The 27,464-nt window shown below is 42.1% G+C and overlaps 3 protein-coding genes across 4 annotated transcripts; 2 read left to right on the top strand and 1 right to left on the bottom strand.

The window, feature by feature from the left end:
* Positions 1 to 252: 252 nt before the first annotated feature.
* Positions 253 to 13,495, top strand: aox6 (aldehyde oxidase 6). 2 transcript variants are annotated; one of them, XM_061032846.1, is made up of 35 exons: positions 253 to 348; positions 1,936 to 1,993; positions 2,106 to 2,202; positions 3,349 to 3,457; positions 3,940 to 4,066; positions 4,213 to 4,274; positions 4,430 to 4,507; positions 4,656 to 4,736; positions 4,833 to 4,977; positions 5,104 to 5,196; positions 5,418 to 5,569; positions 5,776 to 5,869; positions 5,959 to 6,068; positions 6,379 to 6,563; positions 6,635 to 6,797; positions 6,894 to 6,971; positions 7,096 to 7,265; positions 7,346 to 7,472; positions 7,828 to 7,950; positions 8,100 to 8,196; positions 8,308 to 8,432; positions 8,859 to 8,992; positions 9,067 to 9,154; positions 9,233 to 9,319; positions 9,409 to 9,600; positions 9,770 to 9,997; positions 10,652 to 10,747; positions 11,190 to 11,318; positions 11,404 to 11,478; positions 11,558 to 11,610; positions 11,692 to 11,806; positions 11,880 to 11,945; positions 12,544 to 12,732; positions 12,835 to 13,002; positions 13,182 to 13,495. In XM_061032846.1, exons 1-35 carry the CDS (start codon positions 295 to 297, stop codon positions 13,230 to 13,232), a joined length of 3,999 nt encoding a protein of 1,332 aa, XP_060888829.1. In that variant the 5' UTR covers positions 253 to 294; the 3' UTR covers positions 13,233 to 13,495. The 2 variants fall into 2 exon arrangements, with proteins under 2 accessions (XP_060888829.1, XP_060888828.1); XM_061032845.1 differs by having other exon boundaries at positions 8,100 to 8,432.
* Positions 13,496 to 14,605: 1,110 nt separating this feature from the next.
* Positions 14,606 to 21,827, top strand: LOC132959457 (eIF5-mimic protein 2-A-like). The gene is made up of 12 exons (XM_061032465.1): positions 14,606 to 14,744; positions 15,940 to 16,013; positions 16,098 to 16,274; positions 17,053 to 17,147; positions 17,263 to 17,328; positions 17,636 to 17,771; positions 17,943 to 18,052; positions 18,167 to 18,337; positions 18,794 to 18,940; positions 19,867 to 20,005; positions 20,424 to 20,546; positions 21,085 to 21,827. The coding sequence occupies exons 2-12, from the start codon at positions 15,950 to 15,952 to the stop codon at positions 21,114 to 21,116; spliced, it is 1,260 nt and encodes a 419-aa protein (XP_060888448.1). The 5' UTR covers positions 14,606 to 14,744; positions 15,940 to 15,949; the 3' UTR covers positions 21,117 to 21,827.
* A 2,031-nt stretch (positions 21,828 to 23,858) lies between these two features.
* Positions 23,859 to 26,134, bottom strand: si:ch211-246m6.4 (basic helix-loop-helix transcription factor scleraxis). Its single transcript, XM_061032891.1, has 2 exons — positions 25,392 to 26,134; positions 23,859 to 24,290 (listed from the first exon to the last, which is right to left on the bottom strand). Exons 1-2 carry the CDS (start codon positions 26,073 to 26,075, stop codon positions 24,255 to 24,257), a joined length of 720 nt encoding a protein of 239 aa, XP_060888874.1. The 5' UTR covers positions 26,076 to 26,134; the 3' UTR covers positions 23,859 to 24,254.
* Positions 26,135 to 27,464: the final 1,330 nt, after the last annotated feature.

The following is a 27,464-nucleotide window of genomic DNA, read 5'->3' as shown; positions in this document are numbered from 1 at the left end:
AAATCTTATTCTAAATAAAGAAACTTAAAACCCAAGTCACAGATTATTTTACTTATTTAAATATGTTTAAAAAGCAATATTCAAATCACTAAATGCAAATTCTCGTAATTTGAGAAGTGAAAAAAAAAATAACATCAATGTAATTAATAAAAAACAAATCATGTTTCTTTCCTTTGTTTTTGTCTTTCAAACGTCTAGGAAATGTCTTATTTTGAAAGTCTCAAACGGAAGTGCTACAGAATTATTCCGACTTTATTTTTTTTTTGTGCAAAAACTTTCACTGACATATGAAACATGTCGTCAAGAAGGGAAGGAGATACTTTGTGCTTCTTTATTAACGGGAAAAAGGTATATTTAACACATTGTTAAGTTTAAGTTAAGTTAACCGCTAGTCGTTTTGAAGCTGTTTTTTTTATCGCTAACCTCCGTCAATAATGAAAGTTTTCAAACTGTTGTCATCACTGTTACTGCTGTCAAAGTTATTCTTATGGTTGACGAAACGTTTTCAGTTTGTTTGGAAATTTAAAACGTTAAAAAAGTTCCTTAAAATTGATCGAAAAAAGTCGTAACGTAAGTGAGAGGTGTTACACAGAATTTTGTTACCTGTCAGATTTTGTGACAGGAAGACACTGATGATTGAAAACAATAAGAGTTTTTAATTTTACGAATCATATTTTTGGTAAAATCTGAAAAATACATTGTATGACGCAGTTTTATAAACTTTTTAAACTTAGGCAAATTATTCTGACAGTAAATTATTTGGGGGATAAAACGAATCAACCTCCTTTAACCTTAAATGAGATGTAAGTTTGATCTCTTATTTTGTCACTCAACTGTTCGTTTGTTTGTTTGTTTGTTTGTTTGTTTGTTTGTTTGTTTGTTTGTTTGTTTTTTTGTCAAAACCCGTATAATCCTATGGTTTAATTATGTAAATACTGTATTATTATTATTATCATCTTAATCTAATATAAATATATGCACACTGCTTCATGTAAATACTGTAGAGTTTTTGTCATTTTTGGAACATTACAGATGTGCTTTATAATGTGGACAAATATCTTGAGTCAATTGTGTTGTTCTTTTGAGAAAATAGTAGGTTGTATTTGCCTTAACTTCCAAAAGCCCTCGAGAAAACAAGGCAGAGTAACTTCACTCATCAGGGTCTTTGTCTTTGTACTGCAGCGTTCAGGAATGCTCAAACTGAGTTAAGGTCTTCTGCCTTTGTTTTGCTGCGGATCAAAGTGAAGTTACTGTTTTACTGCAGTGGAGTTAAGGTGTTATGCTTTTGTTTTAATATCTGTCATCAAGCACTTAATTGTGCCATGATCACTAGATTTCATGTATGTTATCATTATTTATCATATACTGATTTAATATAGTGATCAGCAACCAAGGGAGCTAACAAATGGAAGTTACTGCCTTTTGCCTTGGCATGACCTCTTATTATTGTACAGGCAATGCAACGGCAGAGTACCTTAACTTCCAAATAAGGGTCAAAGGTCATGTTTAAGCTCAACATTTTTATAAACATTAATAACCTCATTAAAAAGACAAAGAATTTCCACATTTCCAAGATTCTGCCTGCAACTCATTTGGCCGGACAACAAAAAGACTTTAAAGTCATTTTTCTCAGTTCTACACTCTGGCGACTTACGGTCTTTTGCCTTTGTAGGGCAGTATAATACATTATTATAATTAATTAATTAATTTAGCACTTTTTAAAACACTAAAAGACACTTTACAGAGTTACATTCAGACAAAACAAGTTGAAGGAAACAAAAAGATTAGCGATTAAAAGTCTGAAAAGGTGTGTTTGGATCAGGGATTTGAATCTCAGCAGGTCAGCACAGTCACAGGAATGTTTGGGGAGACAGTTCCTGTAAAGTGCTGTGAGGTATTTGAGTAACACATATTTTCGCTCTCTTTAAAAAACAGGTAACAGAGAAGCATGCCGACCCTGAGACCATGCTGTTGTCCTTCCTCAGAGAAAAGTGTATCCTTCAGATCTATTTTTTAAAAACTGATTTATTATCATATTGATGTGAGTGAGCATGAGCAGGTTTCAACCCTCCCTGCTTTTTTGATCTCCTTGACTGTGACTTCAGTGAGGTTAACCGGGACAAAGTCGGGCTGCGGTGGTGGAGGATGCGGGGCGTGCACGGTGATGGTGTCCCGATACCAACCTGCTACCAAAACCATCAAGTATCCTTCATTTGTTCTAAATACGAAACCAAACGGCAAAACACACTTCTGCTGCTTCTGTTTCTGAACCTGCAGCCACACTGTGTTTAAAAAGTGCCAAAGTTAGTATTTGTAAGAAATGGGTGCAACATAGACAAAAAAAATTGTTAATTTTTGTTATTAAAGAACAAAAGCCAAACACTGACATCACTGACACAGAGAGGGAGTTACCAGATGCAACACGAGAACAACATTTCTGTGGGTGCTGATGGAGAATTTTCCCTCCTGGCTCCAAACCAGCTCAACATCTGTCTCTTTTCTTTACTGTGCGGAGGAGGAGGAGGAGGAGGAGGAGGAGCAACAGGAGACAATCAACCCCGAACACACACAGCCAAATGAAAAACAGCTGCTGCATACAGACTACAAACTAAACTCTGAAAGTCTCTCTGCAGATCTCAACAGTATCAAACATAACCTTATAGATGTTCAATTCATGATAATCATAAGAACTAGGGCCCGACCGATATAAGATGTTTGGGGCCGATGCCGATATCGATGTTGGGGAGACAAAAAATCAGATACAGATATATCAGCCTATATATATTTCTTCGATCCCTCAAACACAGTTATCAAAAAACACTTGTGGAAAAGATTTATAATGAAGAGAAGATGGTCACTCAACTGGAAAATAACTGCGCATGTACGTGCATCACCGCTCGACAGGAGAGAGTGATGATTCTTGTTGTAATCCATACAGCGCCCTCTGCTGGTGACAGGGAACTGCTAGTGTAATACAATGAAACTCAAATGAAATGCTGTTTATCTGGTGGATAAATCGAGTCATATTGGTGCATATCTAAATGCATAAATGATAAACAGAGAAGTAACTGTTAACATGTCTTCTTTGAAAGCCACAGAGCAGCAGAATGGATTATTAAAAGAAGAGACGCACGACTCTTATTAGAGCGACCTGAATGACGACAGAGTTACAAAAAGTGATTCCAGAGGAGGCAGACAAACAACACAAAGACACTGACGTCGACAGTGACGCAAAGAAAAAGTCAAATAAACACACGACAACCATAACCAGACCCACGGAGACAGAATCACTGCGCGGTAACGCAGTGACAACAACGCTGTGACACGTTTCCTTCACCTCACCGACAGTCATTTCTCCGCCAACGCCTGCCTGCTGCCGCTCTGCCAGCTTCACGGAGCCGCCATCACCACGGTGGAGGGCATCGGCAGCACCAAGACACAAATCCACCCTGTGCAGGTGAGAACGCACCATCACCATCCAAAAAGCGTTTTTAGACTTTCAGGTCGTTTTATTTTGAGTAAGTTTGAAGATATGCTGAGGAATGACTTAAACAGGCTAAATAAATAAAGCATGTGGATCAAATCAGCTTATTAAATCACCTATAATCAACCTTTTTAAATGTTTTGTTCAGTGAGGAAATTAAAATCACAAAACTTTAATCTTCTCTCTGTAGCAGCTTGAAATCCTTCACTGGTTCTCCCTATCTGCACGCCTGATTTATCAAATAATTTGACATATTTTTCCTTCAAAGAAAGAAAGATTTCTCTTCCTAAGAAGTCTGAGTATTATTTATTATGATTTATTACATCTATCTGTGATCATGAGCACGCATTCAGAACAAAAACAGCATCAAGAATCCTTTTAATGCAGATTTCAAAACTCCTCAACAAAACGTTTTGTTCATGCAATAAAGGAAATGTTTGGTTCTGTGTTTGAAGGAGCGGATAGCGAAGGCTCACGGCTCTCAGTGCGGCTTCTGCACGCCGGGGATGGTGATGGCGATGTACACGCTGCTGAGGAACAAACCTCAACCCAACATGGACGACATCACAGAGGCTCTGGCTGGTTTGTTCACCTGAAATCTGTCGTACACATAATGACAACAAAGATAAATGAGCATTAATTCATACACTTGATGTTTTTGCAAACTGTCCTGACTCAAATGCTCGCTGCACTCAGCCTCGTCCTCATCGTCTGTGTTTGCTTTTCAGGGAATCTGTGTCGCTGTACTGGATATCGACCGATCGTAGACGGCTGCAGGACTTTCTGTCAGGTACAAAGATCACCTGGGCAACAAGTTCAACAATTTAAAGAACACCACAGCTGAATCTTTGTGACTGTTTCTGACACAAATCACGCGTTGTAGAAGGTTTTATGTCACATAAAGATGTGAAAATGTGATGATCGCTTTGCTGTGAATCCAATCAGGAGACAAACTGCTGCAAAGTGAGCGGAAACGGAAACTGCTGCCTGGATGGAGGAAATCAAACTGATGAAACTGAGCGAGTGAGTCTTCTTTTCTCTTTTTTTTATCTTTGAGATTTATTTTAAATTATGTTTGTCTTTTAGGGCTTTCACACTTTCAAATCTCCTGATATTTGCCAAATCATAGTGTTTGTTTTCTTCTTCTTCACGTTCTCATAATCTGCCTCAGGAGCCGCCACAGCTGTTTGACAAAGACAAGTTTCTTCCCCTGGACCCGACGCAGGAGCTGATCTTCCCTCCTGAACTGATCGTAAGTCATCGGACGTTGTTAACAACTTTCAGCTGCTGACGTTTGTCATTAGTGAAACACATGACGAAGACCTTTAATCTGAGTTTCTATCCACAGCTGATGGCAGAAAAAGGAACCCCACAGACCCTCACCTTTGACGGGGAGAGGATCCGCTGGGTGTCCCCCGTCTCTCTGGAGGAGCTGGTGCAGCTGAAGACGGAGAACCCCAAAGCTCCGCTGGTTGTGGGAAACACCAACATAGGTGAGCGGAGGGAAAAAACAGTTTCTGATGTTTCCTTTAAGGTTTGATGCAGCTGGTATTATTTGACGAGAAAAGAACTAAACAAGCTCAAGTCCATTTACCATCAAACTCCACTTTGTGTTAAAGGTCCAGATATAAAGTTCAAAGGCGTCTTCCATCCTCTGATAATCTCTCCGACCCGAGTTCTGGAGCTGTTTGAGGTCTCTCACACACCAACAGGTGAGTAAACTATCTTTAGAATTTACTTTTGATCATGATTTTTGATTTTAGGGACAATGACTCTGCTTTAAAGTTTAAAAAAAGACGCGTTTAAAACCTGATTTTTAAGACTCCTCTGCTTTTTTATGTCCCAGAGGTTCATGAATCTCAGCAGAAATTTACAAGAATAAAAAATATGCAGCCCTAAACTCACAGTCTTGTTCGTTCTGCGCTCTCTGCAGGAGTTTGGGTTGGAGCCGGCTGTACTCTGGCTGAGCTTCGGTCCCTCCTGGAGAAACTAGTTCCTCAGTTTCCGGAGGAGAAAACCGAACTGTTCCGAGCTCTGATCCAACAGCTGGGGAACCTGGGAAGTGTCCAGATAAGAAATGTAGCTGTACGTATTTTCAACTCCAGCTTTTCTGATATTTATGTAATCGAATGTGTTTTTAACTCCTTGACTTCCTCACTGATATTTTCTCGTTTCTTCTCCTAAAAAAAACATTTTGTAGAGAAATAAACCTCCACATGCTTTAGTTTTTTGACTGATTCACATTGAACTGACTTGTTATTGTAGAAAACTTTGATCTTTTTCTTATTTAGTCTCTTGGGGGTCAAGTCATCAGTGCGTATCCAAACTCCGACCTGAACCCTGTTTTGGCTGCCGGGAGATGCAAAGTGAGCGTCATTTCAAACGGTGAGTTCAGAGTTTAGTCTTCCTCTCAGAGAGAAGTACATTTAATTCAGTCCTCCTAACAATCAAATCTGTGTTTCTGATTCCTGCAGGAGGAAGACGAGAGGTTCCTCTGGGTCAAGATTTCTTTGCGAGCTTTTGCAAAACCATCCTGAAGCCGGAGGAGATCATCGTCTCCGTTTTCATCCCCTTCACCAGAAAGGTGAAAACTAATATTCTGTCTGGAAGTGCTCACATGTCAAGTTTATGATTCAAAATCAGCTCACATCACTCCTTTAAAAAACATTAAAAAAGGAAACATATGCATCAACAATCCTGAACATTTGACCTGATAACTGGTCTCATATCTGGCAAACTGAGGGGCCTCCAAAACGGCCATGTGGGGTTGCCTGAAAACTGACCAAACAAGGCAAAAAAGACAAATGTACTTTTCCTGAAAAGCCTATAAAGGAAATAAATAAAACGTATATGCAGTGAAAATGTTTTGGATGATACTGTCGTCTGTCCTGCAGGGGGAGTTTGTTCGAGTCTTCCGCCAGGCTCCGAGGAAGGAGATGTCCTTCGCCACGGTGACGTCGGGGATGCGAGTGTTTTTCTCGGAGGGCTCCAGAGTCGTTCAGGACGTCAGTATTTACTACGGAGGGATGGGAGCGACCACCTTGAGCGCTTCCAAAACCTGCGCAGCCATCGCCACAAGGTCAGAGTCCTTCTCTCTAAATATATTTTGAACTCCAAAGAGCCACTTAAAGGATCCTGTTTCTCCTTCAGGCCGTGGGACGATGAGACCCTCAGCCGGGCCTACGACGTCCTCCTGGACGAGCTGGTCCTCCATCCGTCGGCTCCAGGAGGAAAAGTGGAGTTTCGTCGCTCGTTGTCGCTCAGCTTCCTTTTCAAGTTCAACCTGGAGGTCCTGCAGGAGCTCAGAGAGATGGTAGGTCAGGGCAATCTCAGACATAATGCATGATGTAAGACGATAAATCCTGTCAAATATCAACACCAGAGGCTTACAAAGAGTTTAAATTTACAGAATGTCATTAAAGAAGAGCTCCCAGAGAAGATCCAGCCGTTACCCCGAGACATCCAGCCCGGGCTGCAGGAGTTCCAGGTCAGAAATCTGCTGTGAAAAAGTTAAAAAGATTTTAACTTTTAATAATAATAATTTTGATAATAAGATTTGACACCTCAAAGATGAAAAAACCTGACTGCTTCATCTTTTTCTTCTTCCTCAGCACGTGTCAAAGGGTCAGAGCGAGCAGGACCCAGTGGGACGTCCCATCATGCATCGCTCTGCCATCAGCCAGGCGACGGGCGAGGCCGTTTACTGCGACGACATGCCGCACACAGACGGGGAGCTCTTCCTGTCTCTGGTCACCAGCGCTCGAGCACACGCTAAAATCATGTAGGCAGAAAATGAACAAAGTAACAAAGATGTCCGACACGTTTTCTAAATGTTAATCCAAAACGTTTCATTTCAAACAGCGGGCTGGACGTGAGCGAGGCTCTGAGGCTGCCCGGTGTCGTCGACGTCATCACGGCCGAAGACATTCCCGGGGTAAAAGTGCGGGAGTCGTTTGGCTATCAGGAGGAGCTGCTGGCTCAGAGCGAGGTGAGCGAGTGTGTGCGCTGCTTTATGTTTGTGTGTGTGATCCACTCTGAGCTTTTTTTAGACATCTAGAGCTTCAAAAATAAACAAAATACAAAGAAATAAAAGACTGATCGCCCCAAAAAGACAGGACAGTGGATAGTCAGAAATCAAGGTGCCACCCAGTGACGATGAATAGAATCCTCACTTCTTCTTTTTTTGTGAATTTTGAAAACACACAAACAATAAAAAAATAAACAAAATGTGAAAAAGTTTTAAATTTGGTTCGGTCGTTTCATCATTTTCATTCATACTCGTTACATTAGCTGTGAGTAAATATCTAAACTTCAATTTTCTCTCTTGATGTTTTTGCGTGCAGGTGTCGTGTGTCGGTCAGATTGTGTGTGCGGTGGTCGCTGATACGAGGGAGCACGCCAAACGAGGAGCTTACGCCGTGAAGATCAGCTATGAAGACCTGCCCGACCCGGTGTTCACTATAGAGGTCTGTGGTTTAAATAAACACACACACGACTCACCATCAGCTCACAGGCACTCTGATACCCTAAAGGTGTGTGTGTGTGTGTGTGTGTGTGTGTGTGTGTGTGTGTGTGTGTGTGTGTGTGTGTGTGTGTATGTGTGTGTGTGTGACAGGAGGCCGTGGAGAAGTCGTCTTTCTACGAGCCTCGGAGGAAACTCGAGAGAGGAAACGTGACTGAAGCGTTTAAAACTGTCGATCACATTTATGAAGGTCAAATCTTCTGTAACCTTCAAATAAACGTCAGTGATTACAGGAAGCTTTACCTTTGGATCTCATGCAGTTTACCCGTTTGTCCGTCGTTGTTTGTGATTGTTTCCTCAGGTGAGGTCAAACTGGGCGGTCAGGAACATTTCTACATGGAGACGCAGAGCATGCTGGTCGTTCCTGTCGGCGAGGAGACAGAGTTCAGCGTTTACGTCTCCACTCAGTGGCCCTCGTTAATGCAGGTACACACACATTTCTTTTATTCCTCACTTCAACAGGGACACATGAAATCAACTTTGCTTCACAGGAAATGTTTTTCTATTGGTTAAAACAGCAGCAGCGTCGACTGATTGATTTAAAAAGACGTTGCAAGAATGTTGCATGTTGCGTGAAACTGGAGACAGGGACTGTTCAAAACCAGGAAGTGTTTGTTGTGTCTTTTTTGGACTCAGGACATGTAGCAGATGGTCACCCTGTTCATATGTAGACGCCATGCACTCTGGTGGTTAGCCGTGGCTAAAGGTTTGCAGAATAGCAGAAACCGCCGTCTTTGCTTTTTTTTTTTTTTTGACAGTTTGAGGACTCATCTGTGAAAACTTCTTCTCTCAGCTTTACCTTTGCTGTAGCTTCTAGTTCATAGCATTAAGGTGGACTGATGTTTACTGCAGGAGACAGTCGCAGAGACGCTGGGCATCCCGTCCAACAGAGTCACCTGTCACGTCAAAAGGTTGGGCGGAGCTTTTGGAGGGAAGGTCACCAAAACAGCCATACTCGCCGGTATCACGTCCGTGGCCGCGTGGAAGTGAGTCGTAGAAACGAGAAATAAATGAATCCATTTAATGAATGTGATTTTCATGTCTTAATGTTTCTCCTCAGGACCAATCATGCGGTGCGCTGCGTCCTGGAGCGAGGAGAGGACATGTTGATCACAGGAGCTCGCCACCCGGTCCTGGGAAAATACAAAGTACAAAAACACACTTTTTATTTCAGCGAGGTTTGGGTCGTTTTGATGATCCTGACAGGTTGGTGCTGTTTGTTTCAGGTGGGTTTCATGAAGGATGGAAGGATCGTGGCTGCAGATTTCCAGTGCTACACCAACGCCGGCAACGCGGTCGATGAGTCTCTTCTGGTCGGCAATAATCTGCCGTTTTTCATGTTTAACTTTGAAATGTAAAAAACTGAACGAAGAAAAAAATATGAATTGTCTTCTTTTTGCAGGTTGCAGAGAAAATTGTTCTCCACGTGGACAACGCCTACAACATTCCCAACCTGCGAGGCAGCGGCGCCGCCTGCAGGACCAACCTTCCCTCCAACACGGCCTTCAGAGGTTTCGGCGTCCCGCAATGCCTCTTAGTCGTAGAGAGCATGATTAACGACGTGGCCATGGTGCTGGGACGCCCTGCAGACCAGGTTTAAGTTTCTATCCATTCAAAACTCCCATTCCTGTTACCACATGTTTTAAAACGACCTATTTTGGTTGCAGTGATATCCAAACAGGTATGGATATCATTTGCTTTTTTCTCGTATCAGATGCTTTAATTTCTGGTCCCTACTCTCTTATTTTGAAATTCCTCCTCAGATTCGGGAGATCAACATGTACAAGGGGCCGTCAGTCACCCACTACAAGTTTGAGTTCAGTCCGGAGAACATGCTGCGCTGCTGGGAGGAGTGTAAGGTCAAGTCTGAGTACAGCGCCCGCCGCAGAGCCGCCGACCAGTTTAACCAGCAGAACCGCTGGAAGAAGAGAGGGATGTCCATCATCCCCATTAAATACGGGATCGCATTCTCAGAGAGCTTCTTAAATCAGGTCAGAACTTTGAAGACATAAATTAACACAATTTAAGAAGATTTGTGTTTTTTAATTTCTGCATGCTGGTTGTGTGTGTGTGTGTCTGTGTGTGTGTGTGTGTGTGTGTGTGTGTGTGTGTGTGTGTGTGTGTGTGTGTGTGTGTGTGTGTGTGTCTGTGTGTGTGTGTGTGTGTGTGTGTGTGTGTGTCTGTGTGTGTTTGTGTGTCTGTGTGTGTGTCTGTGTCTGTGTGTGTTTGTGTGTGTGTGTGTGTGTGTGTGTGTGTGTGTCTGTGTGTGTGTGTTTGTGTGTGTGTGTGTGTGTGTGTGTGTGTGTGTCTGTGTGTGTGTGTGTGTGTGTGTGTGTGTGTGTGTGTGTGTGTTTGTGTGTGTCTGTGTGTGTGTCTGTGTGTGTGTGTGTGTGTCTGTGTGTGTGTTTGTGTGTGTCTGTGTGTGTTTGTGTGTGTGTGTGTGTGTGTGTGTGTGTGTTTGTGTGTGTGTCTGTGTGTGTTTGTGTGTCTGTGTGTGTGTCTGTGTCTGTGTGTGTTTGTGTGTGTGTGTGTGTGTGTGTGTGTGTGTGTGTGTGTGTCTGTGTGTGTTTGTGTGTGTCTGTGTCTGTGTGTGTGTGTGTGTGTGTGTGTGTGTGTGTGTGTGTGTGTGTGTGTGTGCGTTACAGGCTGCAGCTCTGGTTCACATCTACAAAGACGGCTCTGTTCTCGTCACTCATGGAGGGACGGAGATGGGTCAGGGGATCCACACCAAAATGCAGCAGGTAAAGTTTAGCATCAAATATCGATTCATCCGCCGCTGAAAATAGTCCCCAACGCATTTCCTCATGCTTCTTTCAATCCTGGCTGTGGGTTTGTTGCTCCTAAAGGGAAGAACCAAACGCTACAGAAACTCTTTTGTACCTGCAGCTAAAGCACCACTCAACAAAACTAACTCAAGATCAGGATGTTTAACACTTTTGAGTGGGTGTCTGCGTAAGGACTTTGCCATGACCTGACGTATGTTTGTTTGTCTGCCCAGCACATTTACCTTTCTAGGTATCAATAAAGAAACTTAGAACCTTAAAAACGACATTAAGTTGCTTATTTACAAAACAACTGAGCCTCTTTTACAAGATGAAATCATGAATTTGTGATTTTTCTTTTGGTGACTTGAACCAAATGATAACAGATTCATTTTTTAACTCTTCTGTTTTTTTCTGTCAGGTTGCGAGTCGGGAGCTTCACATCCCGCCCTCGAAGATCTACATCAGTGAAACCAGCACCAACACGGTCCCCAACACCTGCCCGTCTGCGGCCTCCTTCGGCACCGACGCCAACGGCAGGGCTGTCCAGGTAAAGTCTCATTTTTCCTCTTTTACGCCCGGTTTAAACATTTTGAAATGTTAAAACTGAATTATTCAAATTTTCTTTCCCTCAGAATGCCTGCCAGACTCTGTACCAGAGACTTAAGCCAATCAGGGAGAAGAAGCCCAAAGGATCATGGGAGAGCTGGGTACGACTTCACGAGAAAAGGAAACATAAACTCTAATGAATGAAACAGTAAAAAATATGTTTTTATATTTTCTTCTCAGGTCAATGATGCATTTTTTGAGAAGATCAGTTTATCAGCCACTGGATTCTACAGGTAAAAAAAGAAAACACACACATTTGATTTATTTTTTATGTATCTATGGAGTTACGATGGTCGTCTCCTGTGCGTCCTCAGAGGTCCAGACCTGTACATGGACTGGGAGAAGATGGAGGGTCAGCCCTACTCGTACTTCACGTTCGGAGCGTGCTGCAGCGAGGTGGAGCTGGACTGTCTGACAGGAGACTACAGGGTCAGAAACCTCTCATCGCTCACATCATTTAATCTGCGAAATTATCCCGATATTCAACATCTTTGTCTTGCAGACGGTGAGGACGGACATTGTGGTGGACATCGGGAGAAGTGTGAACCCCTCGGTGGACATCGGACAGGTCAGTCCAGTCGCTTTTAAACTCTAAAGCCCGGATGAAAAAATGTTTTCAAGAACGGAAATGCAGAAGCAAGAGTGAGGAAGCGTCTCTAAAGGTCATTTTATTTACCTGTTTGGAGGCACACTTGGTAACATTTCTTGAAGTCAGTGCATAATAAGTGATCTGAAAAGGTTACATGTATCACCTTCTCCAGTTCTAGATGTAAAGAAAGCAAAAGAAAGTGAGCTTAGTGACTGATTGACCTTTATTGTCGGACAAAGTCTGGCATCACAGCGGCTTTTAAAACATAAAAATTAAACACAAACACAACATTCAGAGGCCTTCAGCGTGCTTTGATCTAAGATGGAGCTCCAGATTCATTTTAAACATAAGAGTGCTTCAGTCTGACCTTATTAAAATGTTGGACGCTGTCTCTCCAGTTTGATGGTCATAGTTCAGGGCGAGGTCAGAGACGATGCAGTTAGCCAGCCTGAACATGTTTTTTTTTTTTAAGGCTGATTCAGGACTGCTCCAGATCGAGTCGTTTTGTCATTGTGTGTTTCCAGAACACATTATTTTTGTCTCTTCCATTTTTTTGCGACCTCTGTCCCTCTCTCAGATTGAAGGAGCGTTCATGCAGGGTTTGGGTCTCTACACGTTGGAGGAGCTGAAGTTTTCCCCCTCCGGCGTCCTGTACACTCGAGGTCCGTCTCAGTATAAGATCCCCGCCGTGTGCGACGTGCCGCTTCAATTCAACGTTTCCCTTCTGTCAGACACGCACAACCCGCGCGCCATCTACTCCTCCAAGGTCAGATCCACACCTTTATCTTTAAATCCTTTTAAAATTTGTACTCTCCTCCTTTAAATGTATTTAAAAATACTTTTTCCTGATGATTTTCCGGTTCTGCAGGGTATTGGAGAACCCGTCCTCTTCCTCGGCAGTTCAGTCTTCTTCGCCATCAAAGACGCGGCGGCTGCAGCGCGCTCGGAGTCCGGTTTAGTCGGCCCGTTTACTCTGAACAGCCCGGCAACACCAGAGAAGGCCTGCATGGCCTGTGCATCCCCGTTCACTCAGAAGGTAAAAATACTGAGCCGGAAAAGAAATCAAAAAACCTCTAAAGTGTTGTTTTTTAAATCCTGTAGCGAGGAAAAAAGAAGCAACATTGTGATTTCAATCTGTTGTAAATTTATGATATTTCAGTCGTTCTTTATGTTCCTTTTAACGTGTTTTCTTTTCATGATGTTCTATTGTTACAGATTCCAGCCAGTAAACCGGGATCTTTCAAACCGTGGGCCCTAAACATCTAAACTTTACCGTGTTTTTACTTTTCTGTTTCTTCAAAATAAAGCTCGACTGAATGAAACTGACAATAACAACACAAATAAAAACACCTTTAGAAAATGTCTTTGAAGGAAGAATGTGCAGACAAACGTCTCCTTAGATCGATCTGCGATCACCTGTGTCATGTGATGTAAAAACTTTATTGGCACCTTAATTCACAGCTTGAGTCGCTTTAACTCTTCACCTTCTGATTCAATCACAGAATAAATGACTGAACATGTAAGATAAACTGTCTCTCTGTTTATTCAGTGGCAGTGCCTAACCTCTGAAAGATCATACCGAGAATCTAACAGCACAGCCAAACTAAATAGTCAGTTACTGTTTTTGAACTAACACAGATTTTTGTTTTTGTTGGCCGAGGATGATCGCTCATCGATACATCGCAGGGGTCACAGTCCCGTCCGTCAGAGAGGAGGCCTGAAGAAGAGAGGAGTTAGGGAGGAGAGTGACAAGAGAAGGTTAGGAGATGCAGGGAAGCAGGGAGGGCTGGTTAAATATAACAGGTCTTACATTTAGAAGAGGTGTTCTACAAATAGCATAACTGCTTAAGTAAAGAAATAACAAGAGGACGCCCTTCGGTTTACTGACGCTTCAGTGTCCATGACATGGCAGCCTGCATGAGCATCGACTCTAAAGAGGACGAGGCAGGGGGAGAGCGGTCTCAAATGTTTTGAATTTGGACTGCAGTACCCATTTTAAACAGTAGGTGTCAGAGTGACATATTGCTCCTTTAAAGTATCAGACAAAATATATTGATTTCAATTTTGTAAATTAAAAATGTAGCGTAAGTTATTGTTGTATTTTTAAATTACCTCATTGAATGTTTCTGTTAAATTAACCACATTAACCAAGGAGGTTTACACCAGACCAACCCCTTTTAAATATTTGTGAATATTTTGCATGTGGTCCTGTTATCTATGGCACCAATAAGGGGCTTGTCAGTCCATAACATGAAAATATTTTAGGACAACATGGATGCATGAATTGTATTCTTCATTTTTGTTGTTGTTTTTTATTTTATTTATTATTTTTATTGTTATTATTGATTGGGAACTTGCATGCAGGCTTGGGAACATATAGCCTCTGAATAATTTATGTTTAGAGTTTTTCCTTGTATTTTTTTTCCCATTGCCTGTTTCTGTTTTAATTTAAAAAAAAAACATTAAATAAAAAGAGAATAAAAAAAAAAATTAACCACATACATCACTTCCAATAAATACAGAAACAATAAAATTAGATTTTGTGCGCACAATATATTGTTTTTAACATTTTGAGACTTCAAGGGCTCCGTAGATACAAAAAATCATTTGTTTTTCCTATTTTGTGGAACGGAAATCCCCCCCTCGAATTGCGCATGCGCAGTGGGCGGAGCCTGCGGAAGTCCTGACGGGCAGGTCTTTTTGTTTGGACCGCTGAGAGAATCGTCACTTGTACTGATTCCCCTGGTTCACTACCGTTTTTTATCTGCATTAATTTCGGTGAGTACTTGTTTTTTCTCCATCTTTATGATATCTTACACCGCAGTCGAATCACAAAAACGTTAAAATGTCGTGTTTAACAGTTTACATTGATGTTTTAACCGCTGGAATTAGTTTTTTCTCTGCTTAAGCTTTGGCTAAACTTAGCTTTAGCCATACTCTCGCTCAAATACTTAAAGGCGGTGTCGTTATTACGTTAACGTTTTTAATGACACGTCGACAGGAGGCTGAGTTTTTAAGAAGTCAACACCTCATGTTTGTAATTAAAGTCTAAGCAGTTGTTTATCTTGTAATATAACCGATATTGGTTGGTAGTTAGCAGGCCCGGCTAACGAACACAGCTCGACGCATGGTGAGGCCCGGAGTTAGCATGCTGTGCTAACCCACAATTAGCGAGCTGTAGTTTGGAAAACCAGCGTGTTTTTCAAGCCAATACTTTTAATATACTGACTAATCTTACTCTTAAACATGTCTACGTTGAATACACATCCATTATGAGGCATTAACTGTTAATTTTTCCTGGTAAATCTCAGTAATCGTGTAAATCTATTGTTCCACCTTTTGTTTGATTTTTATCCTTTTGCTCTTTTGTCGGTTTAATTAAAATGTATTTTTGTATGTTTGAACGGATAATAGCTTTAAAATGTAGTGATTCCTTATTAAGAGTATAATACTGTTTAGTTTTGACTTAATTCTGTATGATGAAACATACTTTATATTTGATTTAAATGTTTAATAAAGATAATATATTTTATTTTTATTTGTAACCCTCAGGCATCAGATTAATTTACTACACTCTTAAATCATTAAAAACAATTTATTATTATAGATATTCTGCTTTTTTCTGCAAATATCTCAAAACTAGTAAAAATTCAATCATTTTGAGGATTTTAACCCTTTGAATGCCAGTTTGATTACATAATGCTGATGTATAAAAACTGAATCAGATTATTTTATTTTCCTTGGTTTAATGCTGCTGAAACAGAAAGGTACACCTTTGTCTTAAAACTGAATTGTCATACTTGGGTTATGCAAGGATAATTTATGATGACATGGTCGTGGATCTCACCCAAGTTACACCCAAACCCTGGAACAACAAAACCTAATGAAAGTGCACTCTGTGTACTCTTCTCTCAAGTGTCAACGTGCCGTCTGCTCAACTTCAGTTAACGCTAACTTTGTGTTCCTTTTTCAGGGTGTCTTTTATGAATAATCAAAAGCAGCAGAAGCCAACGCTTACCGGCCAGCGTTTCAAAACGAGGAAAAGAGGTTTGTATTTGCCTTTGTCCTTGATATTAAGAAAACACACTTTGCATTCTTCTTTCTTTTAACTCCTGTTTTCTTCTCCCACAGATGAAAAGGAGAGATTTGAACCTTCTCAGTTTCAAGAAAGTATCGTACAAGGCTTGAATCAAACTGGCTCTGATTTGGAAGCGGTCGCGAAGTTCCTTGATGCCTCTGGCTCCAAGCTTGACTACCGCCGATATGCAGAGACACTCTTTGACATCCTGGTGGCCGGCGGGATGCTGGGTGAGTTGTTCTCAAGAAATTTAAGCATTTTAATCTCGAGGGGGAAAAACAATACATGACATGAAAGGGATAGGGTGCAAACTTTTGAAGAGTGTTATTGTGACGAGCAGGTAAAATGTCTATAAAATGAACGAGTGCAAGATTTACATTTCTTTGCATTTATTTTGAACGGGCATTGTTGGGTACATGTCTACCTAACTATTTTTTTGGTGGCAGAAAAGCGCTGGCTGTGCGCTCGGGAGGGTTTGCATGAAGCGTTTGTACGCTGAGAAGAAAAGCGCTGCACGTCGATCCCGTCTCTATGACAGTCTGTTGACAAGGGCAGCTGTATAACCAACTTAAAAAAAAAAAAAAAATTGAGATCGTTTATTCCCCGATCAGACACAGAGCAGCAGTGAATGTGCGTACATACAGGATCCATAGGCTGCAAAACTACGGGGAATATCTTTTTTTTTAGCGCCGGTGCTAAAAAGACACTGGGCGCTGTGATTTTCCCCCAGGCGTGCGCTTTCTGCTGTGAACGCTCTCTCTTTGTTGAAAACAATTGAAAAAAAGACAAGGGCGCTCAGAAAAACCCGCCTCAGCTCCAGCTCTCAGCCTGTCATTAGGTTGACTGAAAGTTAGGGTGAGACAGCATTTCCAGCATGGCGGCTGCTGCCGATGAGCCTCCGTAGCCCCTTGCGGTAACAGATGGCCGAGGTTACTCAGTCTATGTTTTGTTATGAAAGCGTATATCTCATGTTCTGACTCATTGGTGTTTTTTTTTTATCTTGTGCAGCCCCAGGCGGGACTCTATCTGAGGACATGACCCGCACTGAGTTCTGCCTCTTTACGGCACAAGAAGACCTGGAGACCATGCAAGCCTACGCTCAGGTACAAATCATGGCCCGCTGCTTTCCAACAATCACTGAAAAACCACCACAGAGTATTCTATTTTGAGATTGTTTAATCATTAAGAGAACTTATTGGTGATTTTTCTCCCTTGTAGGTTTTTAACAAGCTGATCAGGCGTTACAAGTACCTGGAGAAGGGTTTCGAAGAGGAGATCAAGAAGGTGAGTGTTTGAAACAGAGACGTGCTGAACTTGTTGTGAACGTTGCGGTCTAAATATTTATTTTATCTGAGCTAAAAACTTGTTGTGCTGGTTTGACATGTTCAGCAACAACAGGCAGTGAAGCGAACAACAACCTGAACTTGATGGCGATAAAATTCAGCATGTTATTCTTTTAGGGGACAGACGAAACAGGTTTTCAGAAATTTCACCTGTGATCAACATGATCAGAATCTATAATGTTCAATCAAAGCGAAGATGTTGTGTTAACACACTCGTGTAAAATCTGGGCCCGTTTGTCTCTCTGTAGTTGCTGCTGTTTCTGAAAGGATTCACCGAGTCTGAGCGCAACAAGCTGGCCATGTTGACCGGCATCCTGCTCGGCAACGGCAACATATCAGCCTCCATCCTGAACAGCCTCTTCAACGAGAACCTCGTCAAAGAAGGTGAGCAGAAACTCGACGGAAAGACTTTGTTCAGCTATAATCTGCCTTCAGATAATTAAAAAAACAGCTCTTGTACTATCTTAGAAAAAAATGGGATTTCAAAGCGATTTATTTCTACATCAGGATTTTTTCCCCGTAATTTAACATCAACCTGTTTTGTCTTGTTTTTAGGAGTATCTGCAACCTTTGCGGTCAAGCTGTTCTCAACTTGGATCGCTGAGAAGGACATCAACTCAGTCGCTGGCAGTCTCCGCAAAGTCGGAATGGACAACAGACTGATGGTATAAAAAAACTGTTGTAATCTGAAATGGCAGAAAAATAAAGTTTTGGAGTTTTGTCCTGCTGATTCTGATTTTCTATCAGATATTTGAACTCTGACTATCTCTGCCCATCAGGAGCTCTTTCCTGCCAACAAACGGAGCTGCGAGCATTTTTCTAAGTACTTCACCGACGCCGGGCTGAAGGAGCTGTCCGACTTTGCCCGCAACCAGCAATCCATCGGTGCCCGCAAGGAGCTGCAGAAGGAGCTCCAGGAACAGATGGCCCGTGGTGATCCTCAGAAGGAGGTGAGGCTGCAGCTTCAACAACACCTACAGGACTGCAAATTAACATCAAACAGTCTTTTTATTTTCATCTCATTCTTCCACACAAGTTGCTGGTTTTGCATCTGCAGGATTTGGACTTTATGGGCTTTAATTCAGCTGTTAGACTTGATTCAGTTGCAGGGTTTAGGGTTATGTTGTTCCTCTTTGGCTGCAGATTTTGGCACCCTCATTGACGTAATTTCACTTGTTGCAATGTTACATAATTATTGTGTATGTGGCTGACGCACAGCAGCTCATGTTGTAAGTACCTAAGCGTCCAGTAACAAAGGAGGCCAAACAATGAGTCACTCAGCTGATTAACAACACTTCAGAACCATTTTAGCCACGTTGAAAACTACCTGCAGATGCTTGGTTGTTACTACCTGACATGATTTGGCTGCTGATGATTCAACCCTGCTTTCCGTTTTTGTTTTTTAGATTATCGTCTTCACCAAAGAGGAGATGAAAAAGTCCAACCTCTCAGAGCAGGCCATGATCAGCATCATCTGGACCAGCGTGATGAGCTGCGTGGAGTGGAACAAGAAGGAGGAGCTGGTGACCGAACAAGCCATCAAACACTTGAAGGTAAGAGTGACTGTAAAGCTGCAACAAGTTTCAAGACCTTCAAGGCACTTTAAAAAACAAAAAAGGACTCTTAATCCTCTTGTAATGGATCAACAGTGATTGGGCAATAATTGTGAGCCTTCCTGCAGGTCCTGACAGGTTTTAAAAAATGTTAAAGTATGACATCGTCAGAGCAGGATTGATGTTTATATAAAAAAAAAACAAGTTCAGATTGATTTACGAGGGCGGAGACGAGTATTCAAGATGTAAAAAAAATAAACTTTTAAATCAAATACAGGATACTTAGAGAGGGTTTGACTTCAATGAATTGCATTTCATACAAATTTAATTCAAAAACTGTCCTATAATACGTCTTTAATGTAATAGTTTTTAATGCGGAGGTTCCTGCACCAAAGTCATGGCATGCATCTCACAAAACAATGTAACCATACTCTGCAGCGAGGTAGACTCAAAGTTACAGAGGTGCTTAGTTGTCGCCAGCTGCAGCAGCATGTGACCTCCAACATGAGGCTAAAGTGTGATTTTAATTATCATCAGTTGCAACTTCTAAATGCAAACTGTGTGCAGACCTTTTTGCACTGCAGTAATTCTAACAAAACCTGCACAGTTTACGCCTCCAATTGACTTTCAAACTTAATAGAAGTTGATGATTGACCTGCCTGCCAACCGGGGTTTTAGTGATGCAACACAGAATTTTGTCAGCGCTATTATCACAAACATGAAGATTATTCAGGTCAGTTCTGTTCTAGGTGCAGCAGAGCTCAGAGCCGAGTGTTTCATGTTGCAGTTTTCACACTGCAAAACTGTTAATGTGGTGTTATGCAAGGTGTGAAAGTAGACACGGACATGAGCGAGAACAAAAAAAACAGAATACAACTTTTCAACAGGACCACAAACATAGCTTCCTGTTGTTTTTGTTTCTGCAGCAATACAGCCTCCTGCTGAAAGCCTTCACCTCCCAGGGTCTCTCCGAGCTCAGCCTGATGCTGAAGATCCAGGAGTACTGCTACGACAACATCCACTTCATGAAGACCTTTCCGAAGATCGTGGTGCTGCTCTACAAAGGTCAGTGTCACATCGGTCCATACCCACTAATCTAACAAACCACAACTTCCCGTTTAGGTTTTTTTTTTTGTGTCAATGACACCCTGTAGCATCTGATGCTAAGAAGTATCAGCATTTCCCTGATCTGATATTAAAATGTTGTTCTCATGCTCGGTGTCATTTAAAACAAAAACACATTTTCAGCCTCTTGTTTTTGCACAGAATGATTTGTAAGCTTTTAAAAAGGAAGTGCAGCGTTTGTTTGAAGGACTTAAAAATGCTTCGAACTTATTAACGTCTTAAAAAACCAGATCCAGAAGCAGAACTTCACACAGAGCTGTTACTGCTTTTTAACTGAGGCATATTTTAAGTCTCTCTAGCACATGTTGAAAATAACGTTTGCCGAGCTCTAACTCTCTCCTGCTCTCTCATCAAACAGCGGATGTGTTAAGTGAAGAGGCCATACTGAAGTGGTACAACGAGGCCCACCTTGCCAAGGGGAAGAGCTTCTTCCTCGAGCAGATGAAGAAATTTGTCGAGTGGCTGAAAAACGCGGAGGAAGGTAAAAAAAAGAAACACAAAACACCCACATATCTGTTTGACGTTCTCCCTGAGGCGCTAAATGTTTCCCACTGCAGATATTCTGACATGTCAAAGCAGGAACATCTGTGATCGCTCCCTCTCCGTGAGCAGCGATGAGGGAGTGCCTTTATAAGAGCGTCACCTGTGTGTTCAAATATGCTAATGTTACTCTGTTTAAAATTGCATTTAAAGAGACCAAAACGGAGCTTTCTGAGAGAGCTGGTTTATACAGGGTCACAAACCTACTCTGGTGCTTGATTCATGTTATATTTTGACCACAGCACAGATGTTTCATTTAGACCACAGGGGACTGTTTGGTAAATGGAAATATATCCTCTCCTTTTCCACCTTTTCAAAGGAGCCACAGGTCGCCCTGTGGACTATAGCCTCCCTTAGGGGCGTGCACACTAACCACTGGGCACCCGGCGCCCCAATATCTGATTCTTATTGTTTTCTGCAGAAGTCTCCAGTCATGACCTGATCTTAAATGTCTACTGCTTTGTTTTTCTCTCCTGCAGAGTCTGAATCAGAGGAGGAGGAGACAGACTAAACGCCTCCAACGCCAGACGAGCTTTCTTTTCTTTACTTTTTATTTTATTTTTTATAAGTAGCAGCAGGAGCAGTAAAATGTCTTTCCCCTTCTTTCTATTCTACCTCCTGTTACTTATTCTTTATCCCCTAAACACACATTGTTCCTCCTCTCAAACAGATTTAAGTGTTATTTTTAACTCCAGACAAAAGGGCTCGGTCCTGATTCGTCACCTGTTACAGGTCGATGCGATAAATCCTCCCCTCTTTATTATTTTGATATTATTTTATTATTATTGTCGTAATTGAGAGATGAAACATTCCATGTGATCTCGACGGCTGCCTCAACAAATCTGAACCCAGATTTGTTTAAAAGTTGCGTCTTTGTCGTGCGACTTCAAGGCCGATGGAAAAAAAATACACATTTTTTTTTTGCCAACGTTTTTTTTTCTTCATTTTAAATCCACCCCCACCCCCTTTTTTTTGTTTTTATGATTTTCGCCCAGCTCATGTTTCGGCTCCTATCGGGTCTTACACTTCGCCTTCTCTCTTGACTTTTCGGGTAAACCTGTACCGCGTGTCGAGGTGGCTCTGGTCGCGCCGTCAGAAGACACGCCCCCTCCTCCCTCTGTGAGATGCCTCGCCAGCTAATGGATTATTATTGGTTTCTACTTTCTTTAATCTGATACAAACCAATTGACTTTTTTATGAAATAAAGATTATTGAAATGTTACCACCCCTGTGTTCTCTGCGTCTTTATTAAATATTGTTTCTCTACGACGTGCTGCAGCTGCACCAAAATAAAACAGTTTGTTCTTTTATCTGTTTCAAACACGGCTTCTTTATCAGAAGTACAGAACGAGTGAATAAAGCTATTCTGAAGATCTATTTGCTAGTATTGTAGAAGTTGAGATCGGTCTGGTCTTTGGATTTGTCTCGGTCTCAGAGTGGGTGACTCCGGATCAAGACCAACACTGACCAGCTGTTTTTCAGAGGTATTTATGGTCTTGGTTGTGTCTCGACCTCGTCCTGCCTTGGTCTTGACTTTCTCGATCCCTAAATGTCTTGTTCTGGTCTAGGGTATGTCCCGGTCTGGGACTGTGGTCTTGACTACAACACAAAAATTTGCTGCAAGATAGAAAAATTGGAACAAAACTGAACTTGTCTTTGAAACAAAAACTCAAAAAGGTTTAATTTTGGTCCAGCTTTGAAACAAAGTTTGATGAAATCATGCTCATAAATGATCTCTCAAAGTAATCCAGTACAATTTCTGAATCAGATGATTGACTAAAAGTTACATCACTTAATGTATCCTTCCCCAGGACCTGATCTCCGCTGTCAAGACTTGGCCCCCCCTCCGACACCTTTGAGGACCGTCAGACTTCTTAAACGCCCCTTGAGGAGATAGAGCGGCTTCAAGAGAAGGTTAGAGCGAGAAAAGAAAACTGAGCGTCAGGGGGAATGAATGAAGAGAGGACGGTTACATGTTTTCATTTTTATTGTACAAAAATACATTTTTCTTCAAGCAGCTTCTCAGTTTTTTGTGATGTGCAAAGGACACAGTTGTCGGATATTCAAGTTTAAACAGTCGTGTCACACTTTAGATTTCGAGGTAGGCCTTCGTATTCAGAGCAGGTTTGAGGTAGTGTGCAACATTTTCCAGTGAGAGTTTTCATCTTTACCTGCTGCATCCATAGATGTCAAACGATCTGCGTGAATAACTGGTTTAGATATTCTCCTTTTTGTGCCGGGGAATCTCTCGTTCTTGTGCTCTCCAGACTTTATAAATATATTTTAAAGTGATACAGAGATTGTGCAAGATTGCAAATGTAAACATTTCACCACACCGTTGATGTTTATCATCATATTTCATCAGGCAAAAATCAAATCATCAGGAAACAGCTAAAAGATGAAAAATTAATCAATTTAAAGTAGCGTCCCAGTCAGTTTTTGGTTTCTGAATTCTGAACTTAATTGCTTATTTCTGGGGAAGTTTCAGCTTCAAAACTGGCTAAATACCCAATTGGTAAATTATATATTCCTGTTTTCCAGGTACATAAAAGCCTTGTTCACACCTGCACAAAACTCCTGAGGTTTTCACCGTGGAGCTGCATGTGTGAACGCAAAAAGACGTATTTCTCACTCAGATTTTATCCAGAGTTTCTACTGCCAGACGACTTCTGCAGAAAGTCAGAGTGAACTGATGTGAGAACGCCCCTGATCATGCATCTTCTCCCCAGAAAGCTTTTCTGCACACCATTTTCAAACGTAAACTCAATACTTCCTCTCATTCCATTAATTGGCTTTCAGAGCGTTTAAAAGTATTCACAGCTCTTTGCAAGTCCGTGTGGCGTCCTGAAAAGTAAAGTAAGGACTCAAGGATGCACCATCTGAATGTAAAGCTACGTCAAATCTTCCCCTGAGTTCGTCTTAAATTACTCGATTAAGCAAACCAAACAAAAAAAACATCCTCATGTAATATCCTCTGCTTAGTTCTGAGATTTAAAAAGGAAAGGGAATGGCGTTGTAATTATCGCTCATATGGCTGCGTAATTCTTCGATTTGAACGGTTGTTGCATCTTAAACATCGCAAACGTTACAGAAGTGCAGTTTGAGTAGTCGTGTAAGTAGAATAAGCGGCTGTGAAAAATAAGTTCACGAAACAGTTTCTGTGTGCGTTGCTGTGTCAGCTGTTCACCACCGGGGGCGATAGAGAAGTTAACAAACCGTTAAAGTGCTCCTGCATGATGCTGATATCTCTGACAGCACCTGAAGGCAGCGTTCATGTCCCTAAACTGACAGCGACCGCTGCAGGAGCTGCTCTTCAGTTTCCTTCATGGGACTGAAGGTGGCAAAGCTTCTTTTTTTTTAGGCGTTGGACATGAGGTCGGGGTGGGGGGTGGGGGGGTAGTTTATACTATTGGTGGGACTGAAATAGCCCCCCCATCAGGTGCAACTTTACACATGGGCTCAGGTTACAGCTCAACCAAAACACAAGAGGTTCAGAGGCACACGGACGGATGTGAACAGAAAGTGCTTCTCAGTGTTCAATCTGATTTCTACTCTAATCCAAAAATAAATAATTTATGTTTATGTACAAAGTCCTTCAGGTGTAAACAACACGGAGGTGGAGTCCTCGTCTGACCGCAGCAGCCTCACCTCACACCGCAGCCGAGTGCTTCCCTCCATCTCTGAGCTGTGGACGCAGAGAAACGGTCAGTTTTACCACAAAACACGGTTCAGTGAAAGCACCAAAGCATACATCCCAACAACAAACTTTATGATCTTAATTTAGCACCTTTCATCCATTTTTTCCTATCTTTATTTTATTGATTTATTGTTTTAAATAATTAACCGTTCATTGTTTTTACACCTTGCCTTTAAATACATCAGAAATTAATAATTAAGTCAAAGTTTTGATGCATAGCAGGGTCTAACAGTCCCTTAAAAACAACACACCTCACATGTTTTTTAGATGTAAAAGTATCCCTCATTCAGCTACCTGATTTACATCTTTTGTTTACATGCAGATACATCAGATTTCCGCTCCTTATATTTGACAAATAAAAGTTTGCAGAGCCGTGAAAGCAGTCAAGTTCAGCTGCTGTAAAATTGTAAATACAGTTGCTGCTTTGTAAAATGTCATTGTGACATAATATTTCTGATCTTGTGACAGTTTCTGTTCTATTAATAACTCAGAGGCGACGGCCAAACACCATCAACGACTGTAAACACGTCTGATCCACTTCTACACAGCTGTACTTAGGATTAAAAACGACCCTTAACTGGAAGTTTAGTCGTAAACATCACGTCAACGGATTTGTCCTCCCCTGTTATTATTTCAATTCCTTTTCCCTCTCTCTGTTTTTCTGTTTTAATAAATCAGATTTGCCATTCGTCTCTGAATTCACTGTGGAAGATTTGACCTAAAACTGCTAAAAAAACTTTTTAAATGTAGGTCCAATCAGTGTGAGGCGTGTGTCTGTTAGACTTATTTTAAACCTTTGAACCTCCACTGCATGTTTTCCTTTGGTGTTGTCAATCACTGAACCAACAGGTGCAGCTTTGGTCAAACACAAATCACTTCAAACTCTCCCAACTCTGCACCTGAACTTGTAATTCAAACATAAAGGGGAATCGTCCTGCACAGCTGGAGTGATATGTTCTACTTTCAATACAGATGGAGCAGATTTTTTATCTCTCCTTCTCTATTAAAAACATTGTTTGCACTCTACATGACAGTAAGAAGGGCTGAGTCGTATGTTGCATGCCGCTGCAGGTGTAAAATCCGTCTCACCAGTTTCCTCTGGTTGCTGAGGCAGAAAGTGCAGATGGGTCTGAGCGCGGCGGGGCCGTGCAGGATGCTCTGGTAGCGGAGGCAGGGCTGTCCGTCCAGGCAGTCCTCCCCCAGCAGCAGCACGTTGGCCAGGTGGGAGATGTAGCTGGAGGCCAGGCGGAGGGTCTCTATCTTGGACAGCTTCCTGTCCGCGGGCTCGGTGGGGATGAGCGTGCGGAGCGCCGTGAAGGCGGTGTTCACGCTGTGTGTCCGGTCCCGCTCCCGCGCGTTTGCCGCCTGCCTCTGATGGCTCACTCCGGGGAGACGCACGTCCCCACCGTCACTCCTGCGCCTCCGCCTTCTCCTCCGCCTCGTTACTCCGGCACGGGAACCGCCTCCGCTCACCTCCCCCGGTTCTGCGCGCGGGCTGCAGCCTCCGGTGGACTTTCCGTCGGAGCTGTCGCTATCCATATCGTCCAGGTCTGAGGTGAATCCGTCGGGCTGCGCCGGTCTCTCGCTCCCGGTCGACTTCATCCTGGCTCTGTTCGGCTCGGACTGGAGTAGCTGGGACCGTGCGGGCGCGCCGCGGCTGCACATCACTTTATCCTGAGGGTGAAAATAGCACCGGGGGGCCGAGCAGCTGCCGCCGATCCGGTGACCGAGGGGGTTTGTGCCGCCCGGCCCCCCGGCGGATCCGCATACCATTTCTAATGAATGACGGCTGCTTTCTGGGTCGGCAGCCCGCTGCGGAGAAGAGAGGACAGGTGGAGCCTAAAGGGAGGGAGGAGGAGGGTGTAGGGAGGGGGGGCACCTGTTGTGGTCTGCAGGTTTAAATTAGGCCTCCACTGATCTGAGGCTTCAAGGTCGATACTGACAACTTCAGGTCCAACATGCAGATGTTTACTTACAAGACAAAACATGTGCATGAATCATTTCGATTTTTTTTTTTTTTTTTCCATGATTTTTTTTTAACATAATTTTTTTTTGTTTGAAAATAAAGGAAAATCAGATTCAGATATTATTATTTCTGTAGTGATCAATATAATTTTCCTTTCATTCAAAACATGCAAAGAAAATTAAATCATTTTTTCTTTTTCAACAATAAAACGTGCTCCTCAGAATTAAAAATTCCATATTGCTAAGACTCAAATGATCTGTTTTATGTTTTTATGACAAATCTCCCTGGGGTCAGTTAAGGTTTTCTGTCAATCACACGAGAAAATTATCTCATTAATGATTATTTAAGACAATATTTCATAACCGTTTGTGAAAGATACAAATATTTTCAATAACATTTGAATATAATCCTTAAGTTTCCCACATGAGCTCCACCTCTGCAGCTGCAAAGTTAAAATTACGAGCCAATTTTGTACCATTTCATAGTTTTAAGTTTATTTTAGTTTTACATTTCTGCACTTTTTCTGTTAAAAGAAAACACACACACAGACACACACACACACACGTGGATGTTGTGGGTTACTAATAACTTGTGTGTGTATGTTTGTTTCCCGTGTGTTGGCGTCCAGTAAAGATGGAGGATAACCTTGTTGCTTTGGCCGGCGGCTCTGATCTTTCACTGAGTGAACAGTCCAGGTGTAGCCGCCTGTCCTGTCTCTGTGTGTGCCCATCAAGATACACACACATACACAGACGCACGCACGCACACACACACACGCTCCCCTCCTCCTCCACCTTGCCCAGTGCCATCTTTGGGGAGGGTTATAAATATCTCATGCGTGTTCATGTTCGTGTTGCATGAAAACTTGGAGCGACGTTAAAGCCAGGCTGCAGATTTCATTCAAATCAAATCCAGAATTTTAAATTAATTAAAACCAGCCAATCATGAAGATCAGAGATTTATACTTGTTGAGCTTTTAATTTCATCAACACGTCCTGTGCTGACATTTCTATTGTTGCCACTAGAGGGCGGTAAATCCTAACTGATCATTTTCAGAGCTTTCTTGCTAAATATTTTTCAGCCTCCAGCAACAAAAATATGTAAGACTGGTGATTCAAATGTTGCCTGCATGCCGGATAAAGCATGCAAAAGGTCAAAATAATATAGTTTGAGTTTGATTCATGCAATTTTTCTTG

Source organism: Labrus mixtus, chromosome 24 (genome assembly GCF_963584025.1).
Source record: "Labrus mixtus chromosome 24, fLabMix1.1, whole genome shotgun sequence".
Lineage (NCBI taxonomy): Eukaryota > Metazoa > Chordata > Actinopteri > Labriformes > Labridae > Labrus > Labrus mixtus.
The sequence above is the reverse complement of the archived record's forward strand: the minus strand, read 5'-3'. Positions and strand labels throughout refer to the sequence as shown.